The sequence below is a fragment of the Caretta caretta genome, chromosome 14 (assembly GCF_965140235.1).
Source record: "Caretta caretta isolate rCarCar2 chromosome 14, rCarCar1.hap1, whole genome shotgun sequence".
NCBI lineage: Eukaryota > Metazoa > Chordata > Testudines > Cheloniidae > Caretta > Caretta caretta.
In genome coordinates this window covers 13,338,689-13,363,256 of record NC_134219.1, presented here as the reverse complement: position 1 = coordinate 13,363,256, position 24,568 = coordinate 13,338,689, and the positions used below count along the sequence as shown (strand labels likewise).

Genomic DNA, 24,568 nt, shown 5'->3' with positions numbered 1-24,568 from the left:
CTGGGTTCAGGCTCAAAGCATTAGGCTGATGCCACTCTCACTGGTTTCAATGAGGTCTGGGTGCAAGTAAGGGCAGCTGGATCAGGCTCATGGTAGGTAACAATATGCACAGAGATCCCTGAAATACCTAGGCATTGTCGCTAGAGGTTACAAGCTACCCCTCTCCCTGGCTTGGATAAGCAGAGCTCCCGCTCCTTGGGTGGTGCAGTGAAAGTTCGCTCTCCAGTGTCAATTTACTTATCATCCCAATGATCTCCTTAGTACAGCTATCTGTCGATCCATCTATGGATCAATCAGTCGCACTTATATGACCCCTATATCTGAGCACTTCAAAATCTTCAATGTATGTATCATCACAACACGGTGGTGAGGTAAGTATCCCCATTTTACAGAGAGAGACTGAGGGCTTGTCTACACGGTGGGGTAATACGCACTACGAGGTGGTGTAATTTCTGAAGCACACTAAAGTGCTGCATTAGTGTGCAGTAAAGGTTCCATAGTACTATATGAAACAATACTGCTTTAAAGCACACCAGGGAATATTTAGTGCACACCAGCAGGGTCTACAAGGACCAATTAATGTGCAACATGTTAGTGCACTTTAAAAATCACACCCCTGTAGAGCGCATTACCCCACCCTGTAGCCAAGCCCGCTGTGACTTGCCCACGGTCCCACAGGGTTGTCTGTGGTGGAATGGGGAATTGACCTAGGTCTCCCAAGTCACCATACCGTGACAATTGGGTCAGGTGTCCTCTCGATGGAGGCTCGCACACTGCCCTTCACAGGATGCTCACTAAAATTTTTCTAATTATCTCCATCCTCTTCAGTTTGTGACATATCTCCCACACTCCCTCCAGCTAGTGAATAGTAACACTGGAAGTACCCTGCAGATGCTGCCATTCTCTCCATTTCTCTCCATTCGCATTCTCAGTTCATGAGTCACTGTGAGCCATCTCTCGCTTGGGAGATTTAATTCCTGTCACGTGGAACCCATCTGCGTACCTCCCAAAGCCTTCCTCTTGTTGTTGGGCTGGTTGAACTCCAAACAGATTTGCTATGCCCCGATGTCTTTGGGTAGTTTTTGACACAGGTGTATATGCTGACAAGAATTGTAACCTTGAGAATATAACATCGCTGTGTCATCTTGCCCTGTGTACTAGCTCCAGATGAATGGAACACAACCCATGGGGGTAAATTTACTTTAAATTGTCTCTCACACACACACACACACACACACACACACACAGAGGTCATCTCGTTAGTTTATAACTTCATAAACTGAAATGGCAATAGAAACCCTAATGGCCAGCTCAAGAGCTAAGGCAGGTAGCTATAAAAGCTCCCTTTGCACACTGTAAATATATTAATTAGCTAACCTTATAGAGCACAATGAAATGCTTTGCGAGAGGGTATCGGGGGCTGAACACTGAGGACCCGTAAAATCCATTAAGCCAGCCACTGTGTACACAAGGTAGGTACGTGATGAATCACTTCATGCCTTACCACCCTGAATTGAACCTCCTTGGCTTAGAATCTACCTGCCAATGGGATGAGGCAAGTAAGGGGAGTAAACAAAAGGAGGGGAAAGGGAGAGTAGGGCAAGGGTTAAAATAATGAGATTAAGGCTTGTACACACCTCGGCAATGTAAAGGATGTTAATGCTCTTGATGTTGGAGATAGATGCACAGTGGGATTAAGTGGTCTCATGCTGGCCCTTTGCACAGGGGTGAGTTCCAGCAAGCCCTTCTCTCAGAACCTGAGAGAAGGGCTTGCTGGAACTCACCCCTGTGCAAAGGGCCAGCATGAGACCACTTAATCCTCACTTAAGACCTATTTTGAGGGTTTAAGTGGTACATAGTTCTTGTGCTGGACCACAAGAGAATCAGGTTCAATCCAGGAGTAAAACTCGTGGCTCCAGTCCAGAGCACTTGTCACTAGATCCATCTCTTTCTCTCTCTCTCATTTGTGCCACTGGATTTCCAATTAAAACTGATTAATATAGTGAAAATAGGCAGATATGTATGTCTGTGTCCATATCACATTCACACCCCCCCCCAAAAAGTATGAGGCCAGATTCCCAATTGGTATAAATCAGTGTATGTACCCTCTATTGACCTAGCTCATGGTTTTCTTCACCTGGGTGAAGTAATGGCACTGTTTTATTTTAAATCAGCTTCTCGTTGATCCAAATATAACTACTTCTGCAGATCTGCACCTGGAGGCAAATTTATCATATGCCTTCCCCATTTAACACTTATTCTTCTTTTTAGATCTTAGGTGTTCTGCTGTGGTGTGTGTGCTGGGCAGACCTATTCTTCTCCTTCCATGAACTCCTACAAAGCAGACCCCCATCCCCTGTCTATTTTGTCACTCCCCTAATTGTTGGCATCACAATGGTTAGTATGCATTTCTATCAGTGACTATTAATGGGAGTAGCTTTCGCTGGCATGAAGTTACCCTTTGTGGACTAATGGGGTAGAAAAACCTTCCTGTGCATTCTCCACAGGATTCTACTGATCACCAAAACCCTGGAATTGGTCCAATGTTGACAGCCTTAGCAGAGAGGTTGAGGAGTAATTGGGCCATGGAAACTGAACTACCTTCCGAGCTCTCGAGTTGATGCTTTTATTGGTTGGGGCAGGATGGCAGAGTGCTGTGGGGTGAAGCAGAATGGCTAGCTTCATCATGTTCTATCTCTCTGATGGTCAAACAGAACTTTGGGAGGATTGTCAGTCTGACACCTTTCACCGCCGTTAAATGTTCTCTCTCTTTTTTTTTAAAAAAGTTGCTGAATGAATTATTAATATTTTTTGAGTTTATGTATGAAAAATGTTGCTTCCTGAAAAAAGCCCCTAGTGCAAACAGTCTGCATTGAAGAGATTGTGAGTAATGTCAGTTTAATGGAAGGCTTTGTTTTGCATCATTTATTTCCTAATGTAAAATTCTTCATGCTACCTTACTTGTGATTGTTGTGTAGAGATAAGTGACTTGTCTTTTATGTTGGGCTTGTTTTGACCTCTCCTGAGCAAAGCAATGTATTGGAGCCCTATTTGTGTATTGTTCTACCCTGTGTCAAACTGTGCTTCTGATTTATATTATTGTTGGCTTTTTATTGGACAGAAACCAAAAGCATTTTGCTAAAGAACTCAAACTAGAAGATGAAATACTAATCCTTATCCATTTAGCTTTTGCTTCCTTATGTGGGATGAAAACATTGACAGACAGGTTATAATTCCACCTATCTAGATGGAAGCAGTGAACTTTTTGGTGAAGAACCAATGAAGTTTAAAAATACGTTCACCCTTACTGTTAATTTGGTACAAACAAGAGAAATGTCGGTTAAAAGAAAAAACAAATTTCTGAATCAGAGCCCATGAAAACAGGGAGAGAAATTATTTCATAAGGGCCCTGTCCTGTTTTCATTAGGCAAGTGAAAGTTTGCGATTGACTTCCATGGGAGCACGGCCGAACCTTAAGTGCACAAGAAACCATTTTTGTAATCCTGTAATTTTAGTGGTGTTGCTGCTGTGGGGGGGAGGGTTATGATGGGCACCCACTGAAAGCATGAATGGGGAAAGCAGTGTCAGGCATGTATTTATGTGTTCCTGTGTTTACTTTTCACAGGTGTTAGCCACAGTACTCATTCAGTACGAGAGGCTGCGAGGGGTTCAGTCCTCAGGAGTGCTCATAATATTCTGGTTTTTGTCTGTTCTCTGTGCTGTGGGTCCTTTCCGGTCCAAGATCATGGCTGCAACAGCTCAGGTAAACATACTGTGCTTATGTAGGGGACAGCTGGTATAGCATTACCATGACTTGGAAGGATAGATGGGAATGAGTCACCCAGTTTAGATTTCATATCTGAACCTGAACTTTACCAGACAAAGGGGAAGTTTGGCTCCAAAGATGGAATTCAATCTGTCTGTAATTTAAAGGGAACTTTTGAGTCATATCATTGCATGCCAAGGGAATGCCCAGACTATGCTCAATCAAAGGATGCATTGGACACCTGGCAGGAATCTGAGGGCTGCACCAGTTTCACATACAGTGGAGCAGATCGCAGCCACCTTTTTAAATAAGGAACAGTGGTAGCAGAGACAATATGTCTTAATATCCAGTACTCCTGCTTGGATCATACAGTTTGGCTGCACTGTATAACTCCATGGGCTGCACAGTCAACTCTTGATGTGATGGGAACCGGATTTCACGCTTACTGTGGTTGTGAGCAAAGATCAGAAAGTTAGACGGAGAGAAAAGAAAGCTGTGCTGATATGATCATGTTTAAAAACATAGCTTGTTCTGCCACAATGAGAGAGGGACTGCCATATCCCTGATCCGAGCTAATTTCCATTTGACTATTGAATAAGTCCTGTGGATTTCCTTGTTATGGCCCCTCTCACCCTCACAGTGTAACTGTGAGGCTAAAATTCAAACGTAATCAAAATTCCATCTGGCTAATATAAATAAGTTAAAATGTTGAACTACATCATGATGCAGCACCAAAAGCTTGTAAATCTTATTCTGTAGTAAATCTAAATCAAGAGGTTGGATGGCCTACAGACCTGGACCATTAAAGCAAACCCATAGGCAACGTCTCTTCTATTGTCTTTGCAACCATCAGTGGCCAGAAACGCCCCCTCTCTGACTGTAAGGATTACAGATTTTTTATGGTTAATGAGAGCGTGCACAATTACATCAGACAGGATATAAACAAAAACTGTATAAGGGATTATACAGTTCTGCTAGGAAGAGTAAGTCAACCACTAACTGAGAGGAGCTGGAAAGAAACTTACCCTAAGGGAAGAATGTACAGTAATTGTCTATTACGAAGTTTCTTGCCCCTTCCTCTGAAGGCATCTGGTACTGGCCCCTGTCAGAGACAGGATACTAGCCTAAATGGATTCCTCTTTTGATCTGGTGTGGCAGTTCCTATGACTGTATATTAAAGGCATGATCCTGCACATATCATCACCACAATCTCCGAAAAAGACTTCAGGTGATTCTAATTCAGAAAAGTATCCTTATTCAGGAAAGGCGTTTAAGCACATACTTTAAGTCCCATTGAAGTCAACGAAACTTAAGCACATGCTTAACTTTAAGCACATATTTAGATGCCTTAATGAATAGGGACCCACATTTATAACCATTATTCCACATAGTAAGACATTTGCAGGATAGAGCCCTAGGGGAGAAAATGCACTGCCAGAAAGAAGCTCAATAAATTAGTAGCTTCTACAAGAATTAAGTCTAATGAAAACAACCCTTTACTGTTTTTTCTCCTTCTAGGGCCAGATAAAAGACAGGTTCAGACTTACCACATTTTACAGCTACTTTGCACTGATACTCATTGAGCTGATCCTTTCGTGTTTTAAAGAAAACCCTCCATTTTTCTCCCCTGTTAATTCAGATCCTGTAAGTACTGTTATATTCCTCTGATTGTATTTTATAGAATTTCTTAGGTGACATGTAAGGGAGATAGTCTCTATTGGGAGGAGTGTTCGGGTGGCTTAGGGCAGTGTGTCTCAACCTTTTAGGTTGGCAACCCATTACATGAAGTCAAAAATTTTCACAACATGCCTCCCCCCCATTATACGTACTAAGATTAAAAATGCGCAGTAGTAACAGTAATAATCCTGTGTAATTGGTTCATATGTGTGTTTCAAGAGGTTGACAGAGAATGCTTGCCCTTGAAGGGGAATTGTGTGCAGGGAGTGGGGGAGCAAGATTTTCTTTGCTTTATATTATAATAAAATTTTCAACACGTCATGATCCCCCAGTTGAGAAACACTGGTTTAGGAGATTGGTAATGATACACGGAGCCTTTCACCACTAGATCTCTGGTTCAAATCCAGCTCAGAGCAGTTGGTTGCTGAAGATAGATCTCACTATTAGAAATACTGAGAATACCGCACCTCATTTATTAAATTGTTATGCAGCAGCAAATATATTTATGAGAATTAAAATGTGATATTAATTGTTCCAAGGATTATCTCTGGAGAGACGGACTTCAGTTTGATGGATGTCCTCTTAATGATATGTGAAGCCATTGGGATTTTAATTTATTAATAAATGAGCCATTCCTATAGGACTTGAGGATGGACAAGGAATAACCTTACGATAAGACAATAGTGCTGTCTAGAGGTTAAATTGCTTCTCTATCTCTTTAAGCTGTTTTCATAATTGGATTTATGTTTGAACCAAGATGGGAGAGAATGCTGAATTATTGAATTAATTTCTGAAACGAACATTTCTGAAAGCAAAGAATGACATTTCATTTTGTACAAGTGTGATTAAAAAGCAGTATGAGGTGTGGTTGTTAAGGAAAGAAAGGAGCCTGTATGAAATGGAGAATGAAAAAGATGATTTTATGTCATTATTAGCACATAGTGCATAAGTTATACTCCATGATAGATCAAAAATGATTAAAATGTGTTTTGTCCTTTTTGAAGCAATGTTATTTTAAACTTCTTAATTTGTTTTTAATTTAACTTTCTTGTAGAATCCATGTCCAGAGTTAAATTCAGGCTTTCTTTCAAAGATGACATTTTGGTGGTTTACAAGGTGAGCATGTCCTTCAGTGCATGCATCCGATGAAGTGAGCTGTAGCTCACAAAAGCTTATGCTCAAATAAATTTGTTAGTCTCTAAGGTGCTACAAGTCCTCCTTTTCATTTTATGTCCTTCTAAGGCTTTTATAACCCCAAGGATAACCTCCATTTTTGTTGGCAAAAATACGGGACTTCTGACAACCAAAAATTTCCCTTGGAGTATCTACTGGATAAAGTCACTCGCTTCCTGTTCATTCTAGTGTAATGTTTCCCCTGAGAGGTGTCAGGACACCAGTGGTAGCAGTGAAAGAGATTTAAAAATCTGTCCATAAAGTGCCAAGAAGATTCATAATACCTTTCAGAACTGTAGAGGTGAAACTGAAGAGTAGCCTAATAAATAATATATACAATTTGCTTACAATGCACTGGAATGCTAACATACAGCAAGAGAGTTGGTGAGTCATAAGTACATGTTGCACAACAGGGATAATACTGCTACCTTTATACTCCAGGAGGGGGGATGTCTTTACTTTCCTGTGGAAGTTTTCATGTACTGTGTTCGTAAGGGGATTTTCTGAAGCATAAGGAAAGAAAATCGAGATATATATGTAACATGACAACTTTCAACAATAGAATTGTTGGTGTTACACATGGGTTCAAGGTGCAAAGTTCAGATCAGGATTCAGATCCAAAGTTTTGGCCCATCCCTGATAGAGAGATGGGCAAACTGCAAAATTCACATCCAGACTCAAACTTTCTTTGAGGGTGGTGGCATCTGGGATTTTTGCTTTGGCTTCAGTGATAATAGTTACACTGTCATTAGCAATGTCCTCTTATTATCCTATGTGTAAACCCAGTAAGACCATTCCTAATAAAGTGTGTCATATTTGCAATGCTTCTAAGGGATTTGAATGCTCAACTCCTATTACAAATTAATGGGCATTAGCTGTTCATATCCCCTAGGCAGCTTTGAAAACTTCACCCTAAATATGCCATTGAGGAATAATAATTTTCAGATATATGTGGGGAAAAAATCCCATTTTCCTTTGGTGGTATATGGTCTCTTGATTTTTATACGTCATTCAGCTCAGACAGTGACTCTCGACTAGTTTAGTTATTTTAACTTCCTAACACTTCACCATTCTCATGCAGTAGTATAATTCAACTCAAACACTTCTGGAGATGGTTTCATTATTCATCACAATTCTTTAAATTGTTTTTGTTGACTTTTAAAAAAAATCACAACAATATTTCCATAATATATTGGGTTTTTAAAATGTTGTTTATTAACTAAACCTAAACGTGGAACCTAAACTATCTGACCTCCTTTCCCTGCGTTTGTAACTCAGTTTTTGCTTTAGGGTCTAATTATCACTTTTGGTTTAGAAAGAGATTTCTCTTACTTTTGTTAGCTAAATGGTATTGAAGTTTCCAATGTTAATAAATGTCTTTAATTTTATCAGCCAAATGGATTTGGAACTATTATTTTTATATTCATACAGCATGGCAATTCTTGGTTATAAGAGGCCTTTGGAAGATAAAGACTTATGGTCTCTGAATAAAGAAGATACCTCCAGTATAATTGTACAACAGCTGCATAAAGAGTGGGATAAACAAAAAGACGAACGGAAACAGTAAGTACTTCCACATTTTAGCAAACCGAGATTGGTCTCTAAATTGTCTGTACGTTAAAAATGAGTCCTGCTCTGAAAAGGGGCAAAGGTCTGGTCTACACTACAATGTTGCTCCTGCTGATGTAAGTTGCCCACTACACAGATCTAATAACTTCCCCCTCCGTGAGAGGTGCAGCACTTAGGTCAATGTAGTTAGGATGACTCAGTGTTTGTGTAGACACTGCATTACTTACATTTCCCGTTGGCTGTCAGCCCCTCATGGTTTCAGAGTAGCAGCTGTGTTAGTCTGTATTCGCAAAAAGAAAAGGAGGACTTGTGGCACCTTAGAGACTAATACAGCTGGAGCCCTTCTACCCCGGGGCTGACAGCTAGGGCTGTTGGCCCCAGGGCGGGGGACGCTCCAGCTGTCAGTGTTCCACAATGCCCCACACAGTTAAGTTGGTGGAAGCTCTTCTGGTGAGGATGTGCACCCCCGACAGACGGGGCGTGTGTGGACGTGAACCACTGTGGTAATTACAATCTAACTTGGGTTGATTTACTTTTGTAGTGTAGACAAGACCTATGTAAAACGGCCACCTACTAACTCAACCAATCTGTTTTCCAGAAGTATTAAGTCACGTGTGCTTGCTTTAATACACTTTTACTCCTGTTAGCACTGCAGAACCAACACACTTATGAGAAAGTGAGCTGGGGTCTTCTCTGGCTCCGACATCACCTGTAGAATTGCTAAGTTAGGTATAAGTGCAGAATCTCCACCCCTGGTGGTGTGTGAGCCAAAAAGACCAGGCTGAGTTTGCAAGGGTGGTAATTTGGGTGGGGGAAGATCTCCTTACTCGAAACTGAGCAGACTTCATCTGGAATCTCTGAGAGACAATAGAGCTGGAGCCTGACGATCTCATTCTGAATCAATTTTCAGAATAGACTTTATGTGCATCTTAAGAAACAAAAGGAATCCCCACACACACATGCATGAGGCTTTCACATCTCACACCACCTTCAGCCTTTGAATAAGCTCCTGGGGTGAGGAATAAGGAACTAGGGATGAGATGCTTAGTACAGCTTCTCACTTTCAACTAGTAATAACAAGCTTTTTAAAAATGACCAACATTGCTTATGAAAGAGGCCCCTGCTCCTAGCGAAGTTAGGGGCAGAATTTCCCTTGTCTTCACGGGCAGCTAGCATCCGGCTTGGCCTTTGCATGTAGTTCGCACACTAGATGAGGTGTCCTTTCAGTCTCATATTCTGTCCTAATCTGATCTAAAAGGACAATTATTTGTTGTGACTGTGTCTCTCTCACCCACTGACTGGTGTCAGAAAGCACTTCTAAATAAATAGATCTCACTGAGGATGTGCTTATAGTCAGAAACGTCAATAAGTGGGTCCTTCATTTCCATTTCCTCTAATTGTGGATCTATTTCTTCTCCGGACAGAGGTTTTCCTCTGTTTCCCTGTTCCATGCAATCATGCCAAGTTGGAAAGCCCCCATTATGGGTTAATAGTATTAATGCTCATAATAGTATTTTTGGCAGGGTTAAATGTGATGGGGGAGTTTTTGCTTTGCAGCTGCGATTTGAAGAGCTTCCAGTACTAACACCGCTGGCTGTTCGGTTCTTTTAATAACTTGTCTATTTTTATGGAAGGGTGTAACGTGTATTATGTGGGATCTGGCCTCTTGGTGCACGGACATAAACCCAACTTCGCCCTAATGAGATTTGTGTAATGAGGGCAAACAGTTTACAGAGACGTCTAGGGCCCAGCAGAACTTCCATTCTGAAACCATGCCTGGGGTTTTGTCAAAAAGTTCATTGTGTTTTGAGATTCTTTCAAGCAAACCCAGGCCAGTTTGCTGTGAACTTGGATGGAATTTCTGGTCTGTGTTACCAACTGGTAAAACTTGGTGGTAAAGGCACTAGTGATTCTGAAATGCAGGGTACGTCTGCACAACAGCTGGGAAATATAATTCCAGTTGGGGCAGACATACACATAGTAGTTCTGCTCAAGCTAGTGGCTAAAAATAGGATGGCCACAGCAGCACAGACAGCAGCATGGGCTAGGTGCCTGAGTCTAGTCCTGCCTGACTCCCTGGATATGTACTCAGGTAGCTAGCCCCAGCTGCCATCTGCATCACCATGGCCATGCAGCTATTTTAGGCGGCTAGCTCAGGTCTCTCTTCCTTAGCTGGGAATTACCGCCCAGCTGCTGTATAGACATACCCTCAGAGGGAGTGCAAGTGAACTAAAGCAAAAGAGAACCTTCCAGGAACCTCCCCCTGCCCAAACTCACTGAGTTTCACATAGTTCTAAAACAGCTAAAGTGAGGTGGCTACACTTACCTTATAGGGATTAGCAGATGCTCCTAGTTGCTCTGTATCCAGCTCCACCGATGTTAACAGCATTGGGAGCCCATGTATAGACAGACCGGTGGCTGCCATCTGTGTTTTTAATGCTGTGTCAATTAGACCTACTCTGAGAAGGGTTATATGACACTGTATTAAAAATGAAATGGCAGACACGGGTACGTCTACACTAGAGTGCCACACTCGGGGAGCTGAAGGGGGGCTGGAAATGTCCCTACCAGACATAGGGCTGCATTATAAATCAAACAAATTGTGTGTGGCTGGCATAGGCAGAGCCTCAACTTTATAGAGAACTGTGTTTGTTTCTCACATTCCTATTGTTCCTGTCCATCGGGGTGTGAAACTTTAGCATTTTGGGTCATGACTTTCTCCTCAATGAGTCTAACTGAGGGGTTCTCAAACTGGGGGTCGGGACCCCACAGGGGGTCACAAGGTTCTTACAGGGGGGTTGTCAGCCTCCACCCCAAACCCCGCTTTGCCTCCAGCATTTATAATGGTGGTAAATATATAAAATGTGTTTTTAATTTATAAGGAGGGGTCACACTCAGAGGCTTGCTATGTGAAAGGGGTCACCAGTACAAAAGTTTGAGAACCATAGCTGTTAACCAGCTCTGTAAATGGACTATAAGAGAGGAATGAGGATTTAAGTTTTAGCTATAATAATAATAAAAAGAATTGGAAAATAGGGTATTATAATTTGCGTATGTGCTCCCTGGGTGTGCTTCAAGTCCTGCCTGCTTGCTTTACTGACAAAAATACAGTTTTGCTCCTATCCAAGCTACAGAGCCAATCTGGCTGTGGGAGACAGAGCTGGCATCTATTCAACCTCGTGTCAGCAAAATCATTAGTTCTTATGATCTAATTGCAGAATCTTTCCAACTGGGGAGGGATGATGTCAGAAATAGAGGGCATGTCTGCACTGACCGTTAAAGGTGTGTGTTTTCCTGTGGAGTAACTAATGTATATTAGCTATCTTGCTGTAAAAACACAGTCAAGAAAAGCCCAGGAGTTTCACTGCAGCGTTAAATAAGTGTAGTCCACCCTAGGTGGGAAAATAATGCTGATCTCACCTAGCTCCTTCCTGATAAACACCACAAGTGCATTGTCTCAACTTAATATTTTACAGCAAGATAACTATTGCACGTTTGTTTATCTTGCTTTAAAACCCTTTCCACTGCCTTTTCAGGCAGTGAAGGGAAAGCCAGAGAGAACTCATCATGGCTTTTCAGATCCTTTTGCTGAGTTTACAGTGCTGGTAGCCCCCTCTCCCCGAAAAAAAACCAAGTGTGTTGCTTGCAAACTGAGCAAATCGAACCTGGCAGATACTGAGCGAGAGAACGAACTGTGAAACCCAGTGAACTATTTTCAGCAAACAATTTATTTGTCTGATTTAGCCTTTATTTTCTGTTCACAAATGGTCTGTGAACACATCAGAATTTCCACAGTTTTGTTCAAGGAGTGATGTATGTGAACACATTTCTGCCTCTGGACTCTTTGTCACTTTGAGAATCTGTGGCCTGTTCAAATTTCAGACCTCAGCTAGCTCCAAAAAAACTACTCAGTCATTGGAAAAAGTCAAAAAGGCCCGGTCCTGATGTTATTAACAAAAGAGGTTAATTCAAAACTAACGTCTCAGTCCTGGCTGCTCCCAGGGTTCTTTTCCTGTCCTTCCTTGTAGCTGATCCTAACATCCAGGAGGCTTCACCCATCTGCGGTACATTCAGGGTGGAGTTTGATAAGACAGAATTGCCTCAGTGAGACAGCACAGTTCCAACACCTGCTGACAAAGGGTGGGCAGCAAAAAATCCTGCCAGCCTGTTCTGAGAGAGCTGAGTGAGAGTATCACAGAAGATGGGATTTCCAACAGCACCTAGGGGAATTAGGCACCCAACTGTCATTGAAAGTCAGTGCGTGTTGGATGCCTGACTCCCTTAGGTGCTTCTGAAAATCCCACCCAGAGTCTCAAATAGTATTATCATAATAAATGTATCACGTTTCATCAGTAGCTCTCAGTGTTTTGCAAAGGGAGTATCAGCATTCCCAGTTTTACAGATGGGGGGAACTGAGGCACAGACTGGTGAGGTGACTTGCACAAGGTTACCCAACAGGCCAGTGGCAGAGCCAGGAATAGAACCCAAATCTCTTGTGTTCTAGCTGGGGGCTCTATTCACTAGGTCACACAGCCGCCATAGTGCTCCTGAATTTTCGCCGTAATCGTTTGTTTCATATCCTTAGGAAAGAAGAGGTGGCATACGTGAAGACATCTAACCATATGCTGAACCATGTTGATGATGGCCCAGAGGAGGCAGAAGTTCTGATCCAGGATAAGAGGCAGCATAAAGAGCCTTCCTTCCTCAAAGCATTGCTAAGAACCTTTGGCTCATACTTCTTGATCGGCTCTTTCTACAAGCTGCTCCAAGATCTGCTTTCTTTTGTCAACCCTCAGTTGTTAAGGTTGGTTTCTCCTATCAGTCGTTTTTACCCCCAGTCCTCATGAACTCTCCGCTTCAGAGATGAGCATGCTTCTTGAAGTGCATTATTTTCCCCACACAGTATGCACACCCTGCAGCTTTCGTCGTGAAATGGCAAAAGGTGGCCGTTCTTCCTTGTGTACTAAAAGGGAAATCGGACAGTCTTGACTAGGACACCTACAAATAAAAGACCCATAAATTGGGCATGGCCAAAGCACTGCCTTGGGCTAAAAAATGGCCTGTTGCCTTCTGAGTTGCAGCCTAAAGTAGTTTATTCTTTACTGCTGAGGAGCATCCGCAGCCAGGCAGGCAGAGCACTGCATGCTGGGACCAGTAGTTTTTGCATGTCTGATGCCTATATCAATGATGAAGGCAGCTGCAATATGCTTCATTGTATACAAATGAAGTGTGGCCCTTAGACACCTGGCAGGTGGCCAGTGTAGTTCTTGGCTGGGACAGATTTGGGAGTTCCTGCCTTATATGTAGATTTATTCTAGACGGAGCCAAGGCCTTGGGTATTCTCAAAGGTGTTGCAGTGGTGAGAACATGGGGTGGGGTGAATACATTTTCCAGAAGAAGGAAATGATCGGATACAAGAAGGAAGGTCCTTGCCGAGAAGCGGCATCAGTAGCACCTTTCCCGCCTTCTCTTGCACTCTCCTTACATGGAGTAAGGCTCCTAAAAATACTTTGCTGTTTGTCTCCCTGGGAGATCGGCTCTCCCAGCCCAAGTCATGAAAGGGCTGTGCGTCTTTGTAAAGTGGTATCTCACTTCTCTTTCTGTGTTGATTTGTTCATGTGGCATAAAGACCACCAGCTCATTAACTAGGAAGAATGTTGTGAAGGAAATACCAGAGTTGCAGGGAATAGCAGTTGCGTTCCATCAAGCAGTCATTTTTCGCTCTCGATCTTTAAAAGACGCCCCGACATTTTAAATGCTTTTGGAAAGAATAGTGGAGAATGGATTAAGGTTTTAAATGAAGGTAGGGGGTGGGGTGGAAAAGGATGGGGTCATGTGGTATAAAAACCTCTGTTAAAATAATGCTTGGTGCGGAGCTGTCTTCTGAGATCCTGCTGATATGTGAGTGCTTTGTATAACGCACAAAAACTTGTTACACAGAGGAGGACCCAACCCACCGTATCTGCATGTTGTAGTTTACAACATATCTCCTTTCCAAGCCTTGGGGGGAGAGGAGAGCGCTGGCAGGCTTTTAAGGGGAAAGTGGGTTAAATGTCATTATATCCTGGGAGCCTCTCAAACTTGTATCAATTCAGAGATAAGTTTAATGTCCTGGTCGATGATATCTCAAGGCACATTGCCGTGCATTCATGTAAGCATCTAAACTCCTGTGAGCAGCCTCAGGAAATTTGTTTCTAGCGCCTGGAAAAAGTAGGGCTGTTTGGCAAGTTTTGATGCATGCAAAACAATAGTTTTGTATTTCCAGAAAGATCACTAGGTCACATGCTGGGTTCATCAGGAAGAGCCTTTACAGAGCTCCCCACCTAGTATGTCTCAGTCCGCTGATGCTGCCTGGAGCTGCTCAGGGGAAGGTGGGTTTGGGGCCAAAAAGGAATGTTAACCCTGGCCTCCATTCTTTTGCAACAAGTGATTTGGGGCCTGATCCTTAGCTTTTGCAAATCATCACTGAAGTCCCTGGAGCTATGCCAGTTCACAGCAGCTGGTGCTCTGGCCCTTTGAATGAAATCTTAGGTCCCACTTTCCTCTGATAAGAAAAGGCAGAATTATTGTGGCAGAGCTTAATTATCTGATTCATAGTGCCAGATCCACTTTACGTGGCTAATAACCTGAAATTGGAAATGCAGTTACTGGGGTTATTGTGCATTACTTGATATTTTCTGCTTATTAGCCATATCTTTACCATGCAGGCCTCACTGGGAAAGCAATTGTGTGTAGTAGAAGTCAAGGGTTATTAATGAAGATAAATGGCTAGATTAATGGCACCACCATTTAGCTAAAAGGTAGACGTGAACGTCAGTTCTTCATGGATACATCTAGGAGAATGGGGTTTGGAGCCTATTTCCCTGAGGGAAAAGCCAGCCCGAGGCACTGGTGGTCCAGGAGTTTGAAGAAGGTTAAGATGAGGTGATGGTTTGACTATGATCTGCTGTGATGGAGTTTTGGAGGAGATGAAGAAAAAAAAATTAGAGACACACTCCAGACCTGTGGGGTAATTGAATGATTGTCTTCTGCCAGAGGGGCAGATTTAGCTGGGGATCCATTAGCCCCTTGGCATTTGTAAGTAGGCTGAGGGAGCTCAGCTGGGAGAGAGCTGCCGGAGACCCAGGGCTCTCCAGCAGAGATGGAGTCACAGTGAGTGAAACAGACTCTTGTCTGTGAAGGCCTTGAGGTAGGACTTGGAAGAAATGGGGACATTGCTGTGGGAAGCGGCTGGCATCTCTGTGGAAGGAATGCAGTGAGAAAATCCTGAGAAGAAGCAGCGGGTAGCAGCACAATTAGCTCAAAAAGACAGAAACTGGGTTTGTGTTGGAATGTTGGTGTGGACTGTTTGATTGGACTTCAAAACCTCAGAAGGGGACTGAACTTCCCGAGGGCCAGGCCACAGAAGGCCCAGATGGAGACACGCTATTGTGGGGCCATGGAAGTGGCCGCTAATGGGGGCATTAGAGATGTGTCCCTGTAATGCCTTAACCTGACACTAGGGAGTGCTCTTAGGGTGAGTACAGTCTCCTACACCTGCCTTATGTAGTAGACAGGCTGGTGTCCCACTGCATGCATCACTCAGCTCATGACTACATGGAGCTACTTAGATAGACAGGCCAGATAGGGGACAGTGCATTATAGAGGCTGGAGCTCAGCAGAGCCTGATGTTCTGCCTTGTATTCCCTCTCTGACTAGTTAGTTCACAACTGGGCTTTCTCCCTGGCAAGACCTAATGTTTAGCTGTTGTATCTAATGTTATTTGAATAAAGCCATAACCTAGCTTGTGACCAGGAGAATTTTTTGTCATTTGAGAGAAAAGGGAGTATGTGGCAGCCTGCTATAAATAAGAGAAGCTGTGTGTTATGTTATGTCCCATTAATCTCTCTCCTTGTTTTGTTTTTCTTCCCCAACTTTCTTAAAAACAGCATATTAATTGGCTTCATTAAGGATAAAGATGCCCCATCCTGGTGGGGATTTTTGATTGCAGCTTTGATGTTTTTCTCTGCCGTGCTGCAGACTATAATTCTTCATCAACATTTCCAGTACTGCTTTGTTACTGGGATGAGGCTGAGAACTGGCATCATTGGGATGATATACAGAAAGGTAAGACTGGAAGCATGTAATTGGTCAATGTAACTATATATAGCCAAGGAGGAGTGATCTTAGCCATTAGACAATGAGGAGAGAACCGGACCTTGATTATGGGGAGAAAGCAGTCTCCTGGAAAATAAAATGAATGCTCAGTGTTCTAACATGCCTCACTGCACCTTAAAGTACTTTCAAAGAAAGTAGCAGCTGAGTGTGCGTGTGTTGTTGGATCACCAAACATGGCACAGTCAAAGACTGGTTTTATTTAAATATTCAAAATCAAGGGGTGCATCCTTAATGTGTTTTGACTATCTCAGAAAATAATTGTATCTAGTAAAGAGGCATCATGTACTGATCAAGATGGAGGAGCTCAAAACAAAATATAGCTCATGAAATGTTATTCTCCAAATGAATTAAAGATGATTTAGGATTGACTTAATTGTTTTATTCCTACTGAAGAAGTAGCTACTGAGACTATCTGGCTTTCCTGTTCCCTGAGGATTTATTATCTGCATTTCTCCGCATGTGTCTAAGATTGATAATCGTCAGGGTCTCTCACTTTTCAGTCCTTGGTCATCACAAACTCAGCAAAGCGCTCCTCTACTGTTGGAGAAATTGTCAACTTGATGTCAGTGGATGCCCAGCGGTTCATGGATTTGGTGACTTTCCTGAACATGTTATGGTCGGCGCCGCTTCAGATTTGTCTAGCTTTATACTTCCTCTGGCAGGTACAGGAACCATTACATTTGTCAGAGTTTTTATTTCAGTGACACGCAGACTGGATTTTATTTGTTGAATTCTCCACCATTTTCAGAAACCTCCTCTCATTCTGTCTTGTTTTGGCATAGACTGATTGACACCAATTTACCAAATTAATTAATCTCTTAATTACTGCCATATACTGTGGTTTGTCATATACAATCTATGGTTCATAACAGAGTTCCCAGCAGCTGATGCAAATGACTTTCTATATGTATTAGTGAGGGCTGAATACATATGGTACAAACATTACTGAGGAAATGAAATCTGTACAGCTATCCTACAGTAGACAGTCAATATTATGCTTCCTAAAGAAATGTGCAAAACACTAAGTATGGACCAAATTCCACCCTAGTATAAATAGTATAAATACCACGCCATTTGCTTCAGTGAAGTTGCATCCACTTCAACCAAGGTGGAAACTATCCTTATGTGTGTATAAAGCATTGACTTCCATCCACTTGAAATGTTTTAATGCTAATTGAATGTTTTTAATTTGTAAGACAGTGGCTCCAAGCCGAATGCCCCATCTGAGATCAGGACCCCTTGTGCCAGGTGCTGTACAAACACATACTTACAGTCTAAAGAGACAAGACAGATAAAGGGTAGGGAAACTGAAGGATTATTAGTCCAACTTTACACATGGGGCAACTGAGGCACAGAGCGATTAAGTGATTCATTAACAGAGGACGTTTGGGGCAGAGGCAGGACTCCCGAGTCCCAGTTCTGTGCCATACTCACAAGGCTATCCTTCCTCTCTAATGCTGCATCTTCTGCCCACGTAAAACTGCAGTGTACCACCATTGAAATGAATAGGAATTCTGCATGGAAATCAGTGGCAGGGTATGGAGAGCGGATGTTTTGTGGCCGGTGGTTATGTGCAATTTGAGCAGCATGGAGTATGTGCAGATGTCGGCTCTGAAAGAAATTCGTTTTTCCTGCATTTGGTTGACTAAATGTGCCCCGGATATGTGGACTTCGGGCTGTTACACCCTTTAGAGCAGTGGTCACCAACTCGTTGATCGCGATAGACTGGTCGATCCTAGAAGATCTCCCAGTCCATCGCGATCTCCAGCATGGCTGCCGCTAAGGCAGACTCTCTACCCCAGCCCCACACTGCTTCTGGAAGCAGCTAGTGTGGCCCCGGTGGTGGGGGGGCAGAGGTGTCCTTTTGTGCACTGCTTTTGTGTCCTTTGTGCACTGCTCCTGCCTGCAAGCACTGCCCCCACAGCTCCCATTGGCCGGGAGAGCTGCGGGGGGCGGTGCTTGCAGAGAGGGGCAGCGCACGGAGCCACGTGCCCCCTGCACCCTCCCTCCCCCCTGGGGCCACAGGGGTGCGTTGGCCCCTTCCGGGAGCGGTGTGGGGAGGTGTAGAAGGGGGCTCCGGGCTGGGGCAAAGTGATCTTGGGTAAAAATGTTGGAGACCACTGCTTTAGAGGTTTTCTCTTTCTTCGTGCTGTAAAATAATCTACCTTTGGGGTACATAGCGACATAATGAGCCACTAGTGACTTTGTAGCATTTTATGACCAAATACAGAGACAGACCCTGTGACTCAGGCTGAGGATGCAATCCCTCATGTATTAACATTCAGGGTGATTGAGGTTTTTTGTCAATTGCTGTTCCCTATATCAGAGAGAAGTCAGGGGAAATGCCCCCCCTCTAGGTTCTCCATTCCCTGCCTGTAAATATTTGGTATCTTTTCATATATGGACTGTATTTTCTTTTTTATGAGGTTTGTGGTGTTGTTTTCTACATCTGTTAAGATGCTCTATTTGCATTAGTCCACTGCTGTATTCCCCTTCCGCCAGGAGCAATTTCGCAAATAAATTGCAGGAGCTCTCAGATGTCATCGATGCTAGTTTAGTACTGGTAGCTCTCGATCAATACTGTGATCTAGACTATACAACAAGAAGAGGGGAAGCAGAGTCAGAACTCCCCAGTGGGGGGTGGAAATTCATACTCTCACTTCAACTACGTGTTAATGAAGCCATGCCTTACTTTTTTACCAAACCCAGCTTCTTTCAGTGCTATCTACCGGAGATGACCTCATTTCATGGAGAGCAATAACTTACATTGTCTCTTTTCCTATCAAGACTTTAGGGCCTTCTGTGTTGGCAGGGGTTGCAGTGATGATCTTACTAATCCCATTGAATGCTGCAATTGCTATAAAAACCAGAGCGTTCCAGGTAGGTAACGTTAAGGATTATCCATAACCCAAGGTGGTGGCTCTTCTAGAAAAGTGGAAGGAGTCACAGTCTTTTTAGTGCCTACATCAAAAGTGCAATGTGTTTGTGTACGCTGGATGAGATGCTGTCAGTCAAAAGAATCATGAATGGGACTTTTCAGTATCATCCAATGTTGGCTTAACTCTGTTGCTCCCATTGAAGTCAATGACAGTTTTACCACTGATTTCCATAGGAGCAGAGTGCGGCCAACGCTTTTGAAAATCCCACTCCATATTTTTCTTTTTACATTCCTTCTCTGTGTTACTACAAATAACTCAGTGATTCAACTTCATGAATCTTTAAAATCTGATGTTACATTTCTCCACTGATGTTGCTTGGGTCCTGTTTTGCATTTCACTGTGCTTGAATATTGAAGCTGGACAGGTCATTTTTTATTACATTCTGACACAAGCCAAATGCTATTATGTTTTAGTTGCAAGCACTGCAGGGGAGTTTTTTAAAAGAAGTCATTGAAATGTAAAGACAAAACTTTCTCTCTCTTTTTTTTTTTTTTAAACAACCAAATCTGCTTTCCAGGCCTCAGCTGCTTGAGAGAATCCCTTGTAAGAGGCTCTTTGATTTGACTTTAGGTCAAAGCCATAGATTAAATGAAAGGGGCCCTGAAGAAAGCTTGGGCAAGTAATTAATGAGCCAGGTCTCCAAGGCTGGATCCCTCTGTGGGATCAGGGCCACAAAAAGGACAAATGTATACAGAAGATTAGGCTATTATTTTGTTTGCTTTGAGTACAGAAGAGCAAATATAAGAGCTATTCTTAGTGACAGACAGAGGCTGTGATCCAGACTGAGTCCAGATTAAATCGTTACACATTCTCTGCAGGTTCTCATCTCTTACCATGCATGAGCTAAACTGAACAAGTTTCATTTTAGTTAGTGCTAACGATTTTAATACTAATGGCGATTGCACTAATAATTTAAATAGCCAGTTCTCCTCACAGGCCTTCCCTAGGCAAGCAAGAAAATTGAGAGCTTGATCAATTCACTGTTCAAGCGAAGGGTGTGCAGAATGATGCCAGGTGCTCTTCCAAGCAACCTCCAGTCTGATGGGGACCTCTACTGGGACAAGAGGATAATTCCCTCATCTCTATACCCATTCACTTGGTGGCCTCTACTGAGAGTGCCTAGAAAGAGGGCAGAGGTGTTGGTGTACTTGTGCTATGGATTTCTATCCTCTGTGGTAGAAATTAAAACTGCCCGCTCATTTCTTGTAGACCATTGGATAGTCAGCAGATGATGATGCCTTTCATCAGTGCCAACCCTGGCCAAATTTGAACTTCTGAGTTTAAGCTCAAAGGAGCCTTTATTCCATTAGCAATTTGCGTGGTCATTCACACTCCATGAGTAGTGCAATGCTAATGCAACAAAGTCCTTTGGCTTCTTAGCTGGATTTTTCCAGCTACAAGATTATGCTGAGTAATGGGATGTCGTAATCTTTTAGTGACTGTTTGGAATATTTTTTTGAGGTAAAGAGCCCAACCCTTGAGGTTAAATAGTGTCAGAATTTAAAAGTAAAGATAAATAGTGATAATAGCTTCAGCTTTAGTAACAGAACAATATAGTTACATTCCACAAAACCTTGGGACAGCCAACAGATCTGCCAGTTAATCACTACCTAATAAATATTAGCATTTCTTTTCTCCCTTGACCTATAAGGAGATGGTTAGGGTTGAGTAGCAGTGTGTATGGATTCCAAGCAGGTGAGGTGTTACATTTAATTTTTCATTATATCCACGTTCTATCCTGGGGATTTGATCTGGGAGGTAATGGAGTGGAGACTGTTTGTTTCATCAGTGTATTTTAAAGAAATGAAGGGCACCCAGACATATAAATAGGCACTTTTAAAATTGTACATCAATAAAAATCTAACTAAAGAAAGGCAAGAATTAGGGTAGCATTTTCAATAGTGCCCAAGTCCCAACACATTTGAAAATTTTACCTCTAGACAGTAAAGTTGATTAGAATGCACTTGTATTTCTAACAAATTATGTAATACACTGCCTGCCTTTTGTGTCTGTCTAAAAATATAGACAGATTTTTTTTTAAACAATGTTATTTGGAATAATTTAGGTGGAACAGATGCGGTATAAAGATTCCCGCATTAAACTAATGAATGAGATTCTGAGTGGCATAAAGGTACTGAAGCTTTACGCGTGGGAACCATCCTTCCAGGAGAAAGTGCTGGAGATACGAAAGAATGAGCTCCATGTTCTGAAGAAAGCAGCATATCTAAATTCTTTGTCCACCTTTGCGTGGGTCAGCGCACCATTTCTGGTAAACATCATTTGGATTGCTTACACAAATAGGTCTGAAAGCTATCAAGGCATAAAATAGAAGGTGAAATGCAAATCCCTTAAATTGACTGTCTGCATATCAAATGGGTATTGGAATAAATGTGTATATTTAAAAATCATACATACGCTTTAAAACAATTGAATACTTTACTATTCTATGACACTGTTCATTAGAGGGTATCAAAGTATTTTTCAGTGAAGTCTCACAGTTAGAGCTGGGCACAAAATAGCTTTCCGATCCTGTGGAAATTTTTGAGATTTCAAAAAATGTTCCCGTCCCAAATCAAGACAATAAGTCGAAATCTTGAAAAATATTGTGCACCAAAAATCGGGGGGAGGTGTGGAATTTTATATTGGGTTTATCAAAATGTCTTGTATAGATTTCAGCCTCATTGTATGTATTTATTTATTTTTACTTGAACTTAAATTTTTAAATGAAAAGTCATTTTGACCTTAAAAACTGAACTTTTTTCATTCTGGAAATGTCAAAATGGGAAGTGTCAACAATTCTGAAATTTAACAGGAAACTTTGTCATCAAAACTGAAATTGTTTGTGGGGAAAAGGTTGGTTTTGAATTGGCATTTTTCTGATGAAGAAATATTTTGTTTCCAAGTTCCTGAGCAGTTCTCCTTACTATGCCCTTGTATGACGTATGACATAGACACAGACACTGGGGGCAGATGAAGAGCTAGCCACGTTCTCTCCTCCCTCTCAGACTTTCCTATTAAATTCCCTTTGATTTAGCTGTGGATCTCATGCATTCTTATCACTGATCCCCACTCACTTGTTGAGTGTGATTGCAGCTATGTTGTGAGTGGTAAATATTATTGTCCCTATTTTATGGAGGGGTGCACCAGGTTACACAGAGTCAGTGGCATAGTTGAGAATAGAAGCCAAGTATCCTGTGCAGTAAATGCTAAGAAATGCCTTCTTGACTTACTAGAAAATGAGTTTCTCCTTTGCTTTTCTGCCAAGACTCCTTAGTTTACATTTTTGTGTTTAGCCTCCAATGGCCAATGATACTGAAGTTAACAGTGGGCAAATTGGAGTGGAAGGAACAAGAAAGTGGCCTGAACTTTCCCCAGAACACACCACCCCTTATAAATACACCTTAAACTTTTATGTACTCTCAAGAGCCTTGCAGTTCACCTTTAAATCTCAGCTGTCAATGAAATATAATCAACAGTAATCAGCAGATAGTCTTGTTCTGTAGACTTTGGTAATCATTAGCGTCATTTGTGTGGTACGATGGCTTATCTTTTAAAGCACATTGGGATTTGATATATGAAAAGATAAAAAGCAATAGTGAATTGGTCCAGTTCTGACTCTGATGATTTCATTTCTAACGTTAGCAGTTAGGCCTGAATGCTCTTAACAAATCAAGAGGTTTTTTTTTTATCAAACACACTTTCTGGCTTTCAGGTTGCGCTGACCACATTTGCAGTATATGTCAGTGTGGATGAAAATAATATTCTGGATGCAGAGAAAGCCTTTGTCTCCCTCTCCTTGTTTAATATCTTAAGGTTTCCACTCAACATGCTTCCCCAGGTCATTAGCAACCTTGCACAGGTAAGGAAGGTCTTGTTCATTATTTGCTTCAAATGCAAAAAACAATGATCTCTCTTGATTTTAAACTGAACTGTGAAATATGACAATTCCAGGTGTCTCCCGTACTCTTTTTAATGTTCTTTTATTAGCACTGCACTATTAGCAGCCTCATTGCTGTGAGTGAGCCTGTGTTTTGTGGCATTTCGTGTGAGTTTTGCTTCACTTAAGCAAATTTACTTTATCTCAAAAATGACATAGCTCAGATCTTGACGTTTGGGATACAACCCATCCCAGGGAAGGAATGAGTCATGGTTCACGAACTCCACACAGTAAAAGCATGAGCCTGCTTCCCTTCCGACAGGAAGGCAACTGGTTTCTCGTTTTAAAGACTGTGAAATGATGCCTCCCTTTTTTTGTTAGACAAGTGTTTCCCTGAAGAGAATTCAGCAGTTCCTGAGTCACGATGAGCTTGATCCAAATTGTGTGGAAACCAAGGTGGTTACTCCAGGTAAAGAGGAGATGATGTGGATATGGAGGTGTGCATGTGTGTGTCTGTGTGGGTTTGGAGAGGGAGAGTGCATAGAAAACACCAAACTTGCAATATTTATCATTAGGCTACTTGGATTACAAAAGAATCAGTTCATGATAAAGTCATTGAATTCAGAAAGGAAGTCCTTTCCTGGAAAATGCTTGTTTGCCCTCGAGACAATGTGGAAACTACCAAGGTTTCTGGGCTGCATTTGCGAGGCATGAGCTGTTCCTTTAAAATGCTCTGTATTTGACTCTGTATTTGTAATGTAATGGTTCGTTCTTCGGGGCATCAGCTGATCATCAGGGGCCAGGCAGGGCCATGTTTGGCATTGCATAAATGCATAGGGATGATATGGAGGTTTTGGGGGGCGGGGAAGAAGGGGGTCGCTTGCTTCTGTTGGCCACTGCCAGAGGCACAGGATCCCAGATTCAGTGGGAGAACGGTCTGATTTCATAAGATTCACAAAGTGTTCTCTTGTAACACACCCTTGTTGTTCTTTGATTTAAAGACAAAAGATCAAAAGTTATTTTGTCTTCAAGATTCTAAGGGGGCAAGAGATGCAAGGCAGCTGTCGTGTGATTACTATTACATACCTACCATTCCACAAGGAGGTGAATAAAACCTGCCCATCCCTAACTTGTTAGGTTGGCAATGTAGAGCCGTTCAGAGGCAGGCAGGCCTAAACTTCTACGTCGACCTCCCCAGCAAACTGTCAGCCTTTTACTGACTATGGAATCGTCCCTTGAGTTGTGGGATGTGATGTAATTATCACAGAGGGATATTGAAAGCTCTACTGGACGATTCAGGTGATAAGCTGCTCTAGGGACCAGTCCTGCCTGGGAGGGAGATAAACAGCTTTCTCATGTCTCAGTTCTACCGTTCTGTGATTTCACTTACTCTGAACAGTGTTCCCTTGT

At 42.3% G+C, this 24,568-nt stretch overlaps 1 protein-coding gene across 1 annotated transcript in view; it reads left to right on the top strand.

The window, feature by feature from the left end:
- ABCC3 (ATP binding cassette subfamily C member 3) overlaps positions 1-24,568 on the top strand; it is a 76,475-nt gene that overhangs the window by 25,539 nt on the left and 26,368 nt on the right. The window contains exons 3-14 of the mRNA XM_048818082.2: positions 2,272-2,397; positions 3,626-3,763; positions 5,285-5,410; positions 6,498-6,559; positions 8,048-8,179; positions 12,771-12,989; positions 16,114-16,291; positions 16,843-17,004; positions 19,130-19,222; positions 21,347-21,550; positions 22,994-23,140; positions 23,540-23,627. Coding sequence (XP_048674039.2) covers positions 2,272-2,397; positions 3,626-3,763; positions 5,285-5,410; positions 6,498-6,559; positions 8,048-8,179; positions 12,771-12,989; positions 16,114-16,291; positions 16,843-17,004; positions 19,130-19,222; positions 21,347-21,550; positions 22,994-23,140; positions 23,540-23,627 — 1,675 coding nt within the window. The remainder of the gene's footprint in view (positions 1-2,271; positions 2,398-3,625; positions 3,764-5,284; positions 5,411-6,497; positions 6,560-8,047; positions 8,180-12,770; positions 12,990-16,113; positions 16,292-16,842; positions 17,005-19,129; positions 19,223-21,346; positions 21,551-22,993; positions 23,141-23,539; positions 23,628-24,568) is intronic.